Raw genomic sequence first — 18,176 nt, 5'->3', positions numbered from 1 at the left:
AAAAAAAAAAAAAAAAAAAAAAAAAAAGCATAACTAATGCAATGTTTTTTTACTGAATTCTGAAGAATACACAGGACTTTTCCACAGAAGGTGAAAATGTGTTTAAAGACTACAAAGGCTGCCTCTTTCTTGTGTAAAGGCGATAATCACAAAGTAAATCCCTAGACATTTCCCAGGAGTTCTCCTGACCCAGAGGTTACTTCAGGTATGGCCCAAGGACCAATGGCCTCATCCACATAAATAAATTTCCAATATATATTTCATATATTAGTCAGATTGAGTTTAGCATAAGTTATTAATGTATATTATAATGATTTATTCATTCTTTATGGATAATCCTCACTTATTAAAGATATCATTGATTGGCTGAAATTAACAATTCCCTGTTAATTCATAATTCATCTTTTAGTGATGACTATAAAATAAAACAAAGGCTGCATCAGTCATAAATTAATTTACATTTATACTGGAAATGTACGGGAGCATACTGAAAGCTTAATAGACACGCAGAATATTGGTCTCATCTTACTGAGTCAGAATCTCCATTTGAATAGGTGATTCTTGCATATAATAAAACTTGAAAAGCACTGTTCTAGACAGCTTTTGGTACATTTTGGAAGGGAGGTCTGTGCAGACCTGTTCTGTTGCTGAGAATTTGTTTAGATTCAGAGCCCCAGATACCTGCACCCCAAGAACACAAGGGGGAGCCCTAATACCCCAGTTGCCAGATCTTTCAACTGGTTGTAGCTGCTTCCTGTTCTTCACAGGGCAGGCAAAGTGAAATAGAGTATCAGAAGCAGCGGAAGTAGAGGAAGGAGAACAAAAACACCTGCTACCCCTTCCCAGTGGGGTTGCCGCCAAGAGGAGAATCTGGCAAATCCCTGGAGTCTCAGAAACATATGGAGGCCACTGTCAGAGCAGGAAGCACTCAAGGGAAAACCAGGAAAGAACAGAGTCAACACCTTGTGCTGCTACTTTTGTGTGCTGTTCTGAGTCTCCCTGGTTATTTTTCATCTCTTTAATAAGTTTCCCTACACTTCTGCTTTCTCTTTTTTTTCCTCTCAAAAGTAACAGTAATAATGATAATATCTTACATGATGCTATATACTACCTGGTATATAGTAGATACAACAGCCTTTAACAAAAGGCAAGTTTGTGGCTGTTTTGCAAATGCGAAATGTTCCATATCCTTTCTCCCATTTTTAAAATTAGGTTATCATTAAAAGTATTTCCTGTTTTTCATTCATTTTGACAAATTTTGGAGGGTTTGGGTGTGTTTGTGTACACATAAGATAATCTGTTGAGTTATTGCCACAGTGAAATGAATGAGGAAAGTGAGGAAAAATAATACCATTAAGTAGATCAACCCCCTTATTTTGGCTATAATAAAACCAAGCCTCAAGAGTTTAAGTGATGCTACTCGGATCCTACAGCAAGAGAGTAAAACCAGTATCTCCCATTCTTTACATACCACAGGACACTCTACAGTGGACTGATACGCAGAGAAGATTTAAAGATATCATGGGAGCTCAATCTTAACTTTATGTCCAAGACAGATCTCACCTAAATGGTCCTTTTAAAAAGATAGCTACTCTTACTATTCTTTAAGTTCCACAGAAGCAGAATTTCTAAGTTCCTGTGACTCGTGAGATACAGTATGATGGAGAAGGGCTTTGAAAAGTGCAAAGCATCATACAAACATGAGAGATTGTTTCTAATAATGACTGGTGCCCATAAGCCTTTATTGCTGAGAGTGTCTTCATAATATCCAAACTCAGTGCCTCTTTCTGCAATGTGAGACAGTTCCCATTTTTCAATTTTGGAGGCTTTTCACTGTCAGGTTTTCAAGCAGCTGTCTCTGCAGTCACTGGCTTATCCTGAGGGGCTCAATTCTGACCTTATGTTTTATTGTGTTTCACTTTTGCTCTTGATCTCCATTCTTTGGCATGGTGGTGATTTGACTACACAAATGGCTTCCCAGACCCTATCTGGACCATCCACTTTGTCCCTTTGCTTTGAAATGAATCTAAATTGGAAGGAAATGGGATAAAGGAGATAGAAAATGTACCATCTGGGTTCTTGGCAAACTCTTTGTTTTGTTTAAATTCTTAGTGTTGACAATTTGTCTCACTTCTTTTCTGATTTATTTCACAGGAATTACATAAACTAATGTGGTCCATGAGCTGTGTAGCTCAAATCTGTACAGTATACTACCTTTTCTTCTTCTAAATGGGATTGTTGAAACCAATGCCTGAGAGGAAATCATCCAAAATTTTCTTTGAATTCCCCAAGATGTCAAATCTCCTGACTGCTCTGACACCAATTGGATGTTTTATTCACTTAGATTGTGGGTCTGTACCAGCTGACTCCATGAAAAATAATAGACAGGCCCTTCTGGGGCCAGGTTGAACTGCAGAGTCAGACAATGAACAAAGATGTGCTTTTGATTCTTCAGTTACTGAAATTGAATAACTCTTATTTTCTTGAAAGCAGAATAAAAGCAAAGCAGATTCCTAGAGTTTATATAACATTGAAATAAATACTTGAAAACTGTATTCCTCCTTTATTGTCCTTTACATATATTTTCTTTCTCAGATATTATAAAATCTAAAATTATAGCTATGACCAGTGATTTTTTTTTAAAGAAAGGATAAAATGTTCACTTTATTGACAAAGTCACACTTTACTAAAATATGCTGTGCTCAGATATAATTTCTAATTCCTTTAGTCAATTCCATTTTCTCCCACTTTATGGTTGTGTCCGCTGTAAGGTCAGCCTGATGACAGGAGAAGGCAGTAAAAAGAGACCTTCAGCCGGCCTGGTCCCAGGCCTGGTTGCTGATAACAAAAACGCTCCAAAAGCTCTGTCAGTAACTGTGACTCATTGAGCAGAACAATGCACTTCATTTCAAATATGCTTGGCAGTTTATTTTCTTATGCCAACCTCTTATGATTTTAAGAATAACAAAAAAGGGCTCTGACTTATAAGTTTAAAAAACAAAAGCAGATAGACAAGGGTGGATATCATGCCTAGACTCTCAAAGCAGGCTAAGCGAAGCCTGAGTGAGCTTGTTCAGGTTTCAACCCAAGTGAAGTTGGACAAAATTGGTCATTTGTGGCTATTCTTTATAAAGCTGCATGTACACTCTAGCCAATATTCTCCACCCTCACATCCCAAGGGAGCCATCATAATGACAAAAGCAAGTGGAGAGAGTGCTGAATGTCAGTCCTCAATCACCCCCTTCCACAGCAAATAACCTATACAAGCGTCAAAAAGAAACTTCCCTGGGTGTTGGCAAAAAAGCCACCCTTACAGTGTGCTTAAGAGTTTAGTTTTCGAGCATATTGCTTTACTGATGGGAATATTTTTATTCTTCAAATCATAAGAGGTTGGCATAAGAAAATAAGCTGCCAAGGACATTTGAAATGAAGTGCGTTGTTCTGCTCAATAAGTCACAGTTACAGACAGAGCCTTCAGAGCAGCCACACCTCTGTCCTTCTACTCTAAAGACACAGTTTGAACAAGTAGAAAATATCTACGGCTGGGAATTTGGTTTAGAAGACAAGTCAGATAAACTGACCTTTGAACTTTAGGGTTAGACACTTGGGCAGCCATGTAATGACCAGCGCCATCTCATTCTCCAGGGGTGCGCCCTACCCAAGCACTGCCTGTCAAGAGGGAGCAAGAGGGAAACTGCTCTAGAACAGAAGAGATGCCTTCTAGAAAACAAAAATGAGGGAAACAGTTTTTACACTGTAATCCCATGCTCCTTGACCATCTGGTTTTGTTTACTTCTCCTGACTCCATTCATTCAGTCATTCCACAGAGAGTTTACCGAGCTAGGCGCTGGAAAGCACTGAATAAAACCAGATCCCATTCCTTCTCTCATACAGCAGGAAGCTGACAATCAATTATATGGTATAAATGTAACATTGTTACCATGTTCATGCAGCAAAGGTGAGTTATCTGATGCTATAGAAGCATGAAAGAAGGGAATTTGACCTAGTTAGGGAGCTCAGGCCGGGTTTCCAGGACACAGCTGGAATTTGAAGGAAAAGCAGGTGAGAAAAGGCAAGAGAATAGGTTTCAAGCAAGACAGCAAGGTGAAAAAAATCTCCTCAGCATCTGTCAACAGAGCAGTACAACGTCAAAGCCCAGGTGCAGAAGAATCCAACCTTGGTGGGGAGAAGAGTGACATCACATTGGCCATGAAGATGGAAAGCAGAGCAGAAAAGAGACAATGTTGGTGATGAAATCCCTGTTTAGAGCAAGACAAACCCTTTCCTAACTGCTACACTCCCCTTCCCAGCAACTTTCAGAGATGGGGCCACAGCAGGGAAGAGTGTGCAGATGGTTCCAACACTGAGGTTTTGTTGGCTGTGGACCTCTAACCCTGTGAATAAAACTTTTTCTTTAGTTTTACAATAGCTGTCACTGTGCAGTGTTCTTATACACAAAGAAGAGGGAGAGAGGAGGTTCCTAAGATAATTTAGTAGCTAAGAGAGAACATATATACGGAAAAACTACGGAATTTGGAGTCAGTTGGTTCATTTTAGTATGATGATAATACTCCCAACCGTGAGCAAGTTACTTAGAATGTTTTGAGAATTAGTTCTGTCACCCATAAAACAGGTATAATAAAATACTTCACCCAATAAATGTTAGTTTCTTCTCTCACTGGCTAATTTTCATAATCAGAATTTCTGAGCCTCAAGTGTCTGTCTTCATCTGAAAAGTAAAAATTATGCCTGCATCAGAGTATTTATATTTAAGTGAGCTTGTTTGTAAACTTTAAAGCATGAGGTAAATATCAGGTATTATGAATCAGTCACAAAATATTTGTGACTGTTACAATATATTAGATCCTATTTTAGGTCCTGGAGTAATGGAGGGTTGACTGAGGCAGGGCCTTGCCCTCAGGAGAGAGCTGAAGGAGAAATCTATTCTTCTTCCTGGTACAGAGACAAAAGGTAGCAAGGCCAGAGGGAGAGGAATGCACAGGCACCCAAGTTCCTGGCAGTTGGCCCTCCTTGGGGGATATCTGATACCTGACCCCAACCATCAGCTGAGAGCTTGCCCAGACTTTCTGACCCAAGGGCTCTAGGGACTGGGCTGAAGAATGGATTTCTTAATCTTGCAAATAAACAGGCAAGGAGATCTTACAACAAATGAAAAATTAGGACAGTAGAAAGTAGTTGTGCCAACTGATGGAGGAGGTTATGAAAAACAAGGAGAGGAAATCACTATAGACTTCTGTGTTTCTACTGCAAATGTACTGAACAATTCAGATATACTGACTTCCAGCCCAGCCAGCCAGATTTCCTGCTTTTAAGCTCCTCTGGTCTTATTCCCCACTTCTTTCTGAGAAGTTATAAAATGAATGAGGGGCAGAAAGTTTCTTGCCCAACCATGATTCAGGAAGCAGCTCAGCCACAGAACAGGCAAGTGTAGCATTGCCTAGAGAAAAAGGACTTGCAGAGGCAGGTCCCAGATGGATCCACCCCAGATTTTTCAAAGAAGACACCTCCTTCATCTTATGTTCTAAAACCTTGCAAGCTCAAGAAGAAACTACCTGCTTCCGCACTGAAAACCTGACACAATGTACGCAGCCTGCTCAGTGTGAGTGAACTGGAGACTTCTCTACAACATGATCCAAAGGGGTAATGCAGGTCCTATTTGTAACCTGAAGCTTGTGACTCTCCTGGTTGCCCTAAGTTTAGAACTCCCATTCCTGGGAGCTGGAGTACAGCTTCGAGACAATGGGTATAATGGATTGCTCATTGCAATTAATCCTCAGGTACCTGAGAATCAGAATCTCATCTCAAACATTAAGGTGAGTGGAAATTATGAAATTAATATGAGTATCCCATTTGATCAGACCTGTAGCCTTCTTTAAAAAGCTAACTACTCTGCCTTGTTTGTATTTGAGTAATAGAACAGCATTTATAAAGGATAGTGCCACAGGTTTATGATTATGGCTAACTAAGCCAGTCTGTTCATCTAATTCTGTGTAGTCTCAGCTCAAAGTGTTGATCTAGTCTTCTCTTTTGTTATTGTTGGATTTCTAAATCTTCAAAATAAACAGGCAAGGAATTCTTACAACAAATGAATAATGACTTGAGGGCAGTTAAAAGTAGTTGTGCTAACTGACGGAGGTTGTGAAAAACAAGAAGAGAAAACTGGGGAACTGGAATAAGCTGAGAAGAGCTAGTTTTTAAGCTCCAACTAAGTGCCAGGCATTTTACATTGTTGGTTACTACTAGTTTCAGCTCTTTTGTTTTCCTACATGACTGTCTTCAGGGTAGCAACTTAGAAAAATAACAACCCATTGTGGCAACAAAGATTGAATATTTAACTAATGAACAAGCATGATAACGAGCATGCTTGTTAAAATCATATTGTGGATTCCATCCTGAGGGTGAGAATTCTTAGGTAGAAAGAGTGAAAGGCCAAAAAGCAAAATTATTTCTTTTCACTTAGTGTGCTGTAACATAATTGACCATTTTTACTTTAATATGGCAAGGGAGGATCATAGCTCTAATATATAAGAGCCTTCTTTTGGTATTGCTTTAGTGAAATCAATACCACCATAAGGTGTGATCTTGAACATGCCCATAGGTGTGACATGAAAAGGATTTGCTCAGTAATAGCTTAAAAGCCTTTCTCAAAATTGGGAAAACTATGAAGGCAAGCACAGACATATAATTAGTGTCCTAAAATCTTCCAGATAATCATTTAAAGTTAAAAAAAATGATTCTATGTTTTCCAAAGTCTAGTGCTTTCTCTAAAAGAAATGGGTTTCTTCAAATTATTTTCAATATTTTTTATTACTGTTTAAGCATAAAACCAAAACATACAGGATTTACAAATGATAAAATCAGTTTTTCTTTTGTCTGGCTATAGGAAATGATAACTGAAGCTTCATTTTACCTATTTAATGCTACCAAAAGAAGAGTATTTTTCAGAAATATAAAAATTTTAATACCTGCCACATGGAAAGCTAATAATTACAGCAAAGTAAAACAAGAATCATATGAAAAGGTAAGACTCCAGGATTTCATTAAATGATCTTAAGGGGGAAAAAACACAAAAATATATTATGCTCAAACTCTAAAAGTGAGAAGTTAAGTAAAAACAAATCATCGGTATTAAAAATATAAATAATATTAATGGGCAGAATGTTATCAACAAAATATCTGAGAATAAATGAGTACAAATTGTGGAGTAAAAAAATGTGTAAAATGCCATTGCCTAAGTAGCTTCTCAGAAAATCTCTTTATTTTGTAACTTACAGAGTCTTTTCTGAAAAGTTTGGTTGAGGATCAAGAACTAGTTTTATCCTATTGAGGATGAGCTGCAAAAAGAGCTGCAATTATGACTACCTCCTTTTACCATCCTGTTGGGGACAATAAACAAGCATGTCCAGACAAAAATATAAACCACTATGCATATGAAAATATGACTGCCTTCTCATGCCATGGGCTAGATTATCAGAATTTCACATTAGCTCAAGTCCAGGATACTGTTTTAGAGGAATAAGGAGATTAGAAGGAAGCGAGGAAGGATGTGGGGATGTGGGTAAGTAGGGGAATGGCTACCTTTTTTTTTTCCCCATCGAAGAACTTCACCTTGAAAGGTTCTCATAAGTTGCAGATCATGATTAAGCACCCATGATGATGTCTGGTACATGCTACTCTGCACACTATAAGTAAAAGTTAAATAATATAAATGGTAAACCACTGTTTGAAGTCAACTGTGAACAAGAGCCCACTGCAGCTACCAGAAGGGCCAGAAGCAGAGGCATTGACAACTTAGCTCAGTGTTTCAGCAATGGAGTAGGTTTGAGACTAACTGCATCTCTAACAGAATGACTCAAACATGTAGTAAAGCTTTCCCCTTTCCTTATTTCTGACCCTCAGTATGAAATTTCCTAACTCTGTTTCATTCTTAGCTCTCCCTCGAAGTTACTCTGTCAGAAATTGAATGGTATAGCAATCCAGATAGGTACCTCAATGTTCTAAAGAAGTTAAAGAGCCTGTGAAAAGCGTGTAACTTATGACCAGATGAAAGCATTTGACAATGCTTGCACATGAAGATAGGATAGGTGGGGAACTGGGTAAACCATCACATAACTTAAAATTAATTTCCTTGATCATAAATTAAAACACTGGAGCTCGAATGGACTTTGTCCCAAATCAAACAGCTAGTAAATTACAGAGCCACAATTTGAATGTCTATTTGACTCTAAAACCCATGCTTTTTGCACTAAGCTTTGTTGTTGCTACCTGTCAATAGAGATTATATTCATCTACTTGGCCTTCAATAGAACTAAGAGGTGTTGGAGACAACAAACACCAAAACCAAGTTGCCAAAGTAATACTCTTGATACTAATGGAGGGGAGAGAAATAAATAAGTAAAGCAAAAATGAAAATATGAGTGAACAGAATGACCAAAGGAAACAATAGTCACTGAATGCTGTTCATGTATCTGTTGGATACCAATTCTTTAACCCCAGAATGTCAATTAAGCAAACACTTAGTGAATGATCATTATGTACGGGGGCCATGCTAGGCACTGCAGAGAACCCAAGGACCAGCAATGTAGTTATTGTCCGTGCAAGTCTACAATGTGGTGTAGGTAGGTAGGAATCAATGAAGGGGGGATAGGGTTAGGAAAAGTAGATAAGAGCTGAATTACTGTGGTCTACAAGGTTTAAGGTAACCCCATACAGCCTCTGAGTATTCCATTCCATGAAGAGCACTCTTCCCTTTTTGCCTCAGGACGAATTTTCAGACATAGGAATGAGGTTTTATCCAAGCGAGGACTAGCCAAGAGCATGACCTCTTCAGCCTTTTTTGTAGGTTCCTCCTTGTAATGCCCTAGGCTTGAATTCTTATCTTTCTAAAAATAAATGTTTATTATTATAAAAGTAATTCATGCTCACTGCAAAAAATTAAATAATGTAGAAATGTGGAAAGTAAAAATGAAAAATATTGTCCTCTTCTCAGTGGCACACACATAGACACAGATGCACACACATACACACATGCACAACATATATATATATATATATATATATATATATAGTACATAGAGTGATAATTATATATATTGGATCATATTAGGTATATTTTTCCAAAATCAGATTTTTAAAAATATTAACAGCGTATTTAACTGTTAAGGGCATGTCCAGAACAATATCTTATCTTTCTTCCTGAAAACAAAAGAAACAATGTTGTATATAATATTTTATTGTCTTGATAGTTATATGACTGGATAATTCAGTTTTGGACTTAAAATATGTTTCGACAACAGTAAGGGAAATGATCAGGCCATGAGATAAAATATAACTTCATTGGAATTGGTTACAGGAAACAGAGGACAAATTTCCAAAGAAAAATGTCCTATTGTCTTACGCCAATAAAATAACCCACAGAAAGTTGTTTACAAAAGGCTGTAACATTTTATAATATGGTTCTGAATGATGTATAAATGCTTTTAGAGTTTCTTCACATATTTTAATTATATTTTTATAGTGTAATTAAGTGTTTTCTTAGATCAGACTTTTACAGGATTCACTTTTGAGAATATTTTAATCTGAAAAGTAGAAAGGTCAAATGGAAGTAATGAAGTTCCATAAAAATTTGTTAAGCTTTTATAACATAGACCTTTTTGGAAATCCCAAGTGATTTTATTGATATTTAGCTGTGGGTGCATTTTAAACTCCATATACAAGGTGTTTTTCTTCAATTCTGTTTTTAAATTGGGGTATAATTATGTACAACAAAATGCACACATCTTAAACGTACAGTTCAAAGTGCTTTAATGAATATATACATTTATGTCACCAACATCAGAGTTGAGAAACTATTACAAGGCATTTCTTTTAATTTAGGCAAATGTCATAGTGACTGACTGGTATGGGGCACATGGAGATGATCCATACACCCTACAGCACAGAGGGTGTGGAAAAGAGGGAAAATACATTCGTTTCACACCTAATTTCCTACTGAATGATAACTTAACAGCTGGCTATGGATCACGAGGTAAGTGGGACCAATGAAACAGTGGCCATTGGACAGTACTATTTATAATATTCTGTGCTTGGTGCTGAAAGGGACTCACTTACAAAACCTGAAACTTGTCAAGGACTTACCACTCAAATAGGAAGATAGGCTTTGTACCCATGCCAAGATGGGGGGGCTAAAGTAAACCAGAAAGAGTTCAGCACCAGATTAGTGACCCAGAGAGGATTGCTATAAGAATTCAGTCAAGGAAACGTCATTTATAGCTAAGGTTGGTAGGAAATGGCCTCACAAAGGAAAAGGTCTTCAAGGTTGAACATCATTTTGATAAATGGAAAGAAGGGAGAAAATAGTGGGAAGACTATCAAGAAAACTGTGGCAGCCAAAAAATCAAAGGCATCAGAGAGACAGAGACCCCGATGATGGTTCAGGGAGACTGTAGGCAGTGGGAGAAAATGCTGAAATGCACATGAGGCTGGGTGATGCACTAAGATGGCCACACTCAAGGTTTCTACAGAAGTGACTCCATCAAAGCAGTGTTTTAAGATTAATCTGGCTCTCTCTGATCAATGGGGGAGAAACGGATATCAGGAGAATAACTGGAAGAAGTCGAGGTATAGGGCCACAAGACTTAAAAATGAGTGGAGGCAGTGAGATGGAAGGATAGTAATAAGGACAATGAGAATTTTCTATGTGCTAGGAGCTCTGCAATTTGCTTTTCAAATGTTACCATACTTAATTCTAGCAACTCTAAGTGATGAGAAATATTCCAGAGATAAAAAACAAAAAGAGGTCTGAAATGCTGCAGAATGAAAGGAAATAGGCATGTGGAGACAGCTTTAAGGAACAAGGCACACACCAGGTTTTTGTCAGACATGGACAAAACCAGCGTAAAGAAGAAATCTCACAAATGTGGACCTAGGCAAGTTCATGGTGAGGAGCAGTAGATTATGCCAGGGAAAGTGGTTCCGCCTGCGGTTGGATATTGATGGCTGGAGTTTTGGAGAGAAGTCAGGGTAATAGGCCTAGAGACTGGTATTTAGTGAATGAGATCTGAGAGAGAAAATAGTGAGCACAGATCACCAGTCAAGGACTATCTATCCCAATCTTCATTTTTTGTTTTTGATTCAACTTAACAGTAGTACCTTTCAAGTGATGTCTTAATTTTCTTTTTTAACACTAGTTAAATCTAAACTAGGGTTTTGTTAACGAGGATTTTGTTATCCTCTGTATAGTTAGCAGGAAGTGGAGTGGCACACCCCATAAAATACACTTTATAAAACACTTTATAAATCTTTAGAAAAACATTGTTTTTTTCTTCCTAGTAACCATGAGATGATGATAATTTCTGCTCAAACATGATTTCATCAGCACTTCTAAATTTCATGAGTAGGCACAATCTTTCCCTCAACATTCACAGCTTGCACTGTTACCCTCCCTTCCTTTGTCTCAAGGTCCAAAAATTACACAATATGCCACAGCCTGAGTCAACTCCACACACGCTTCCTGAGTTCCCAGAACTTCAAATAATTGATAAAAGAAATGTGTGCTTTGGGAGGGATGTTCATCTGGAAAGCTTATATGAGAAAGTTGTGGTCTGAACTTTGAAGGAATGTAAGATTTAGAGAGATAGACGGTTTTAAAGGATCTCATGCTGAAGATGGGGGTTTCCCTGACCTACAAGCTGTAAAATAAACATAAACATGGAGAATAAGGAATAAAATAAAAGAGAAAGGACCATCCAGGGAGAAGATTCTGTGATCTCCTTTTTGGCTCCTTCCTCCCTCTCTAGTACCTAGGTTTCAACCGTTGCTCTAGATAGACAAATTACCTGTGAGGGAAAAAAAAAAAAAAGCAGGCTTGCTTGGATAGCTCAGACAGAAGATGAGGAAAGTTTTATTTGCATGTCTGGACATGCTTCTTTCCCTTTCTCCAAACCCTGAATTTAGAGGCTGCTACGAAGCTGAATAGAAACCTGTTGGGCAGCTTCATTGGGGAAATGAGAGGAAGTGGTACTGCTCACTAGCTTCAAATAGATGTGCAACAAGTAAATTACTGCTTTTACAAGACCAAACATATTTTCATGCTGCCTTTTTTATGATGGTGGGGGTGGAGGGGGAGGAGATGGGAATGGGATAGGGGAAAGAGGGAAGTAACTTAAAATCTTTGGAATGAGTATGTGTAGTCAAGAAATGTTGGTCTTCACTAGCTTTTTCTCCACAGGCCGAGTGTTTGTCCATGAATGGGCCCATCTCCGTTGGGGTGTGTTCGATGAGTATAACAATGACAAACCTTTCTACATAAATGGGCAAAATCAAATTAAAGTGACAAGGTTATTACTCTTTCTAATGTTATAATTCATTATTTATTTGACTCTAAAATTGCTTACAATTTAAGCAATTAAATTATTGCCTAATTTTATTAAGCAATTAATTTAATTGCAGCTAAAACTTAATTGACAAGAAAGAGATCCTTTCGTTTTCAGTTCTTAAGTTATACGTCATTTTTAAATTGGTATTGATGTGTTTCAAATATCAAAATAATATAAAAAGTCATGCTTGTAGCTGTCTTGTTCACAGCACTATCTTCACTGTTTCCCCTCATGCCCTCTAAGTAACCATTTTGATTAGTTTCTTGTTTATTTTTTCAGTATTTCTTCAGGCAAATTCAAATGATTAGAAATACATGTTTTTCCTTGCTCTGCGTTTTGTAATTGCATAGTGTTCCATTATGTGACTGTATCATAATTTATTCAACCAGTCTCCTCTTGATGGACACATAGGTTGCTTCCTATCTTTTGTATTATCAATAACACTGCAGTTCATAGCGTTACATATGTGTCATTTTTCATGTGTGCAGACGGATTCACATATCAAATTCTTCCAACGATTACTGGTCAAAGGGTGATTTTGGTAGATATTGACTGATTCTTCTCCTAAAAATGGCACTATTTTTCATTCCCATCAACAACATTTGAGATTGCTTATTTAGGAAAGAATCCTGTTAAATATTATCAGTACATGTTCATTCTCTTTTTTTCCCTGATGGCAAGTGGAAATGAACTCAAAGGAACGCTGACCCAGGATATTGCCACTCATTCCCAAAGTCCATCTGGATTTCCTGGTATCTTTTGCTTTGATCCTATTTAGTCGTTAAAGCCCTTGTTAATACAGAATCCCTCCATCAAGATAAAATGCTTAAAAATAAAGTAGAATGCATTTCTAAATTAGTGAACTTTCTTAATAAAGCAGTTTTGTTTTTGTTTTTTGTTTCTGAGATGGAGTTTCACTCTTGTTGCCCTGGCTGGAGTGCAATGGCATGATCTTGGCTCACTGTGACCTCTGCCACCTGGGTTCAAGCGATTCTCCTACCTCAGCCTCCTGAGTAGCTGGGGTTGCAGGCACCCACCACCACGCTGGGCTAATTTTTGTATTTTTAGTAGAAATGGGGTTTCACCATGTTGGCCAGGCTGGTCTTAAACTCCTGACCTCAGGTGATCCATCCACCTCAGCCTCCCAAAGTGCTGGGATTACAGGTGTGAGCCACTACGCCTGGCCAGCAGAGCAGTTTTTAAAGGTTTGTATGTATCTAGCAGGCTACAATCCTTGAAACAATTATATAAGCTAGTCAAGAAGAAACATAAATGTTTCTAAAACAGACCTAATTCCTAGTTTCTCTTTCCATTTTTAGGTGTTCATCTGATATCACAGGCATTTTTGTGTGTGAAAAAGGCCCTTGCCCTCAAGAAAACTGTATTATTAGTAAGCTTTTTAAAGAAGGATGCACTTTTATCTACAATAGCACCCAAAATGCAACTGCATCAATAATGTTCATGCAAAGTTTATCTTCTGTAAGTATGCCTTTGGAATGACAAACTCTTGCAGGATTCCTTCTCTTCCCATGTTTCAAGTATTTAAATTATAAGACAATTAAGATGCACTATACTTTAGAACTTGGGGGACCTTAGAGTTGATCTAGATTTTATTCTACAGATTTAAAAACTGAAGCCCCCAAGATAATTACCAAAATAATACCTTTAGGATCGTGACTATTTGCTTTCCTGGGAGGTTTAACAAGGGGACTCTGGGGACCACGAAATAAATTGTTCATATGGTGGTGTTCTTGTATCCTTTCATAAGAAATTACATTGAGTTAATGAGAGTGATATAACAAATGATTATATTTCTCTCATTTCTTAAAATGCTACTTATAGCAGACCACTCCGAATTTGAAATGCAGTTCCTACATCTCTTTCCTTTGTTTTGAATAGTCTAGAACCTGAAAAGAAAGGTAAGGTATCACTAGGGAAATTCAACCAACTCTCTGCTTTGCAGGTTCAGAAACCCAACTTTGTCAATATTTCATGCTAACTAACTGACAAGAGACTATCATACAAATCCAGAATATTGTTTTTAAAATTATTATTTTAAAAGAGCACTCTGTCATAAGGATCTCATACTTGCATCCTCCGGCCAACTTATTTTCTCTCTGGATGAAGCAGTCTGGAACAGCCAGTTCTCACCAGATGCCTGGTCTGAGAGCATGGAATTGGAAAAGAAGGAGTTAGGTGATCCAGAGGTTTAGTGGCATCAGCCTTCATGGCCTGATATATCTATCTAAGTTCACAAAAACCTATAAGTCACACTGTGGGTCATCTATTCACAGATCTGAAGGTACAGCCCACATGTGCCTCTGTGGAGTTTTCTCTTTGTTTCCATGGCTGACCAATGTCCCCTGGGTTAACAAGCTATTTTATTTCAGTCTGGTTTTAGTCAGGACTAGGAGTTATTTTGTAACTCTAAGGCAATTTTTCATACTTCTTATCTCATCCATTACATTTTTAATTTGTAGCTTTAATATCTGAAACTAACAATGTATTTGATCCACATTATTTGTGATTAGGTGCTATCTTCATGATCTTTTGAAAGACCTACTCATAAATATCTTGTCAGAAAAGTTTAACAATCCCATAACCATAGTCATGAAATGGAAGAAAAAGGGTTAAACAAAGCAAAGCAAAACCAGGTTCTGCTCCAGTCTCCGCACTTCCCTAAGAAACTCAGGTCCTTAAGCAGTTATCAACCTTTCAAAGCTTCAGTGTTCTCTTCTATGAAATTAGAGCTGAGATTAGAGAGGCTGTTCAGTTTCTTCTACCTCAAAGTTTCCATTGCGCTGTTAACAGGAAGTATTGACTCTTTGTAGGAATAGAGCCACTGGGAATAGATGGTGATGCATTGCTTAGCAAAGCAAACCATATTTTTAAGTAGGATATTGGCATAGGCTCAGTATCATTCAATGAATTATATATATATTTCTGTGTATTATATCTATATTTCCAAATTGGGTGAGGGTGAGGGGGGATCAGGAAGTAAATTTAAGTTGTTTATTCCCTTATCCTATTTTTACAGATATCAGTACTTGAGCTAGAGCAATATACATTGACTGATCAACAAATAAAGGTGCAGCGGTCATTAAATATTATTCCAAGGCATAGGCTGCTGAAGATAACTTATCCTGGCTGTTTTCTTAACACAATATTGTGCTAAGGAAGGAGGGAGATCATTTTGCTTTGTTTTTTAAGACTAAGATTATGTGTGTGTGTGTGTGTGTGTGTGTGTGTGTGTGTGTGTGTGTACAATCATATATACACACACACCTGACTTTCTCTCTGTTATCCAAATAACAATAAATTTTAATAGAAATTGCTTTCAGTACCACAAAGTTGCTAGTGTTTCCAGCAAGAATGCCAAGGTTTATTTGTAAATTTGATGTCATTCTTGAAGGAAAGAGATATATCACTGTAGCACCTCTGATTTTCTTTCTTTCAGTTCACCTTTTCTTTTACCCATAGTTCCTTGAGAATGAGAAGTTTGTCTGGTATGGGAGAAGTGCCTTTCTTTTAAAGGCTATTTTTATTGCCAGGTGGTTGAATTTTGTAATGCAAGTACTCACAACCAAGAAGCACCAAACCTGCAGAACCAGATGTGCAGCCTCAGAAGTGCATGGGATGTAATCATAGACTCCACTGACTTTCACCAGAGCTTTCCCATGAATGGGACTGAGCTTCCACCTCCTCCCACATTCTCCCTCATACAGGCTGGTGTCAAAGTGGTCTGTTTAGTGCTGGACGTGTCCAGCAAGATGGCAAAGGTAACGTTTTGAACTAAAATGAATGTAAATGTTTATCATTTTTTTCTATCAGTTCTTTATAATTTTGTTTTATTTTATTTTAAGTTCCAGGATACATGTGCAGGACATGCAAGTTTGTTACATAGGTAAAGGTGTGCAATGGTGGTTTGCTGTACCTATCAACCCATCACCTAAATATTAAGCCCCACATGCATTAGCTATTTATCCTGATGCTCTCCCACCTCACTGTCACCCAGGCTGGAGTACAGTGGTACCCAGGCTATAGTGCAGTGACACAATCTCAGCTCACTGCAGCCTCGACCTCTAGGGCTCAAATGGTCCTCCCATCTCACTCTTCCAAGTAGCTGGGACGACGGGCGCTGGCCACCACGCCTTTTCTATCAGTTTTTAATTATTTTAATTTTCAGGAGGTAAGGGTGAGAATTGGAGGAGGCAAAAGGTTTGGAATAGCCAAGGACATCCTATTTTGAGGGATGGGGGGAGGTGGGAGGAACAAATTCAGAATGTGGCCCAAAAGTTGAGATCATGTAGATAAATGAAATACACAAATAATTTCTAACCCTCATTTTTGCTACTAATTGAAACTCTTTCCAACCAACATCTTTTCCCAAATTCTTATGTGTAACGAAATTTCCTACTGGCTACTTTCTGCTCACTGGTAAATATCCCTGGTTGAGGAAGCAGACTGTGAATCTGGAGTGAAAATGAATGTTCAGTATATGGAGATTTTCCATGTCATTGTATGCAGAAGACTATATCTCAGTCATCTGGCAATCTAGCAGTCTCCAGCTGCTTTGAGTGATTAAAGCCTTAGTCTCTGCAAGCAGGCAGCTGTGCTTTCATCCTGGCTCCTTCACTATTGTGTAATATGTCCTTGTTATAAAGAGCATGATGGCCTCTCTGAAGCAGTTTTCTCATCTGGAAGATAGAGATAATAGTGCCTACTTTCATGAGAGCCAACTTTTAAAGTTTTAGGAAATCTGCAAACCAGTAATTAAACACAGCTATTAATAACAAACTATGTAAGCTTACAATAAAATATATGAAAACAAATATATGAAATACTCAAAACTCATCACTTCTTATTTTTTCCTATAATTTTTTACGATTATCTATGCCCAAGGTCAGTAAGCTATGTCCCACTACCTGTTTTGAATGGCTCACAAAATAAGGATGGAATTATATTTTAAATGGTTAAAAAAAATCAAGAGGATTTTTCATGACATGGGAAAATTATATGAAATTCAGATTTCGCTGCCCATAAATAAAAATTTTATTGGAATATAGCAATGCTCATTTGTCAACATATTGTCTATGGATACTTTATTTTTTCAATAACAGAGTTGGGGAGTTGCAACAAAGAACTTATGGCCAGAAAAGCCTAAAATATTTACTAGTTGGCCCTTCACAGAAAACTTCTGCTGACCCCTGAGCTAAATTCTTGAGGTTATTTCTGGTCTACTGCATACGCATGGTGTGCTACTACAGTTTCATCCCAACTGTGCACTCACTGACATCACATTGACAGCTCGAAATCAACCATGGTTTCACACATGGGAGAATATTTACCCCACAGAAGCTGGCAGTTGCTGTGAATTATGCCTGCCTGCCTGCCTGCCTGCCTGCCTGCCTCCCTTCTTCCCTTTTTCCCTTCCTTCCTTTCATTCTTCATCAGAAAACAGTTAGTAAACATTTACCAGCATACCACTGCCTACTTCATAGGGTTATTGGGGGGGAGTAAATGAGATAATATGAAATTTTTAGTTCATAATAAATAATAAGAGGTAGCTGTTTATTTTAATGGTACTTATCCAAGGAGAGAATTTATCCCCTTGTGCTCTCTGGATCAATAGTCTTGAAATACTTGCCTTTTCTGGCTTATATCGGAAACACTAAAAACTCCACAAATATAGCCAGAATTTGAATAGTTTTGACATGTTGCCTACTTGCAGTTGACTAGGGCATGCTTTTCTCAAATATGGTCTCAGATTGAGCAGAA

At 37.8% G+C, this 18,176-nt stretch overlaps 1 protein-coding gene and 1 long non-coding RNA gene across 3 annotated transcripts in view; one reads left to right on the top strand and one right to left on the bottom strand.

Annotated features, from left to right (window-relative positions):
* The window catches only part of LOC116563733, a 39,801-nt gene that overhangs the window by 2,674 nt on the left and 18,951 nt on the right, over nucleotides 1-18,176 (bottom strand). The gene's annotated exons all lie outside the window — the stretch shown is intronic.
* CLCA2 (chloride channel accessory 2) overlaps nucleotides 5,190-18,176 on the top strand; it is a 32,058-nt gene continuing 19,071 nt past the window's right edge. Inside the window, exons 1-6 of one of the 2 annotated variants that reach the window (XM_032296366.1) lie at nucleotides 5,190-5,834; nucleotides 6,905-7,042; nucleotides 9,898-10,048; nucleotides 12,251-12,359; nucleotides 13,718-13,877; nucleotides 15,950-16,177. In XM_032296366.1, coding sequence (XP_032152257.1) covers nucleotides 5,649-5,834; nucleotides 6,905-7,042; nucleotides 9,898-10,048; nucleotides 12,251-12,359; nucleotides 13,718-13,877; nucleotides 15,950-16,177 — 972 coding nt within the window. In that variant the 5' untranslated portion in view covers nucleotides 5,190-5,648. The remainder of the gene's footprint in view (nucleotides 5,835-6,904; nucleotides 7,043-9,897; nucleotides 10,049-12,250; nucleotides 12,360-13,717; nucleotides 13,878-15,949; nucleotides 16,178-18,176) is intronic. The other variant, XM_032296367.1, reaches the window with a different exon arrangement.

Source organism: Sapajus apella, unplaced genomic scaffold (assembly GCF_009761245.1).
Source record: "Sapajus apella isolate SASKATOON/1434 unplaced genomic scaffold, GSC_monkey_1.0 scaffold36, whole genome shotgun sequence".
NCBI classification, from domain to species: Eukaryota; Metazoa; Chordata; class Mammalia; order Primates; family Cebidae; genus Sapajus; species Sapajus apella.
The sequence above is the reverse complement of the archived record's forward strand: the minus strand, read 5'-3'. Positions and strand labels throughout refer to the sequence as shown.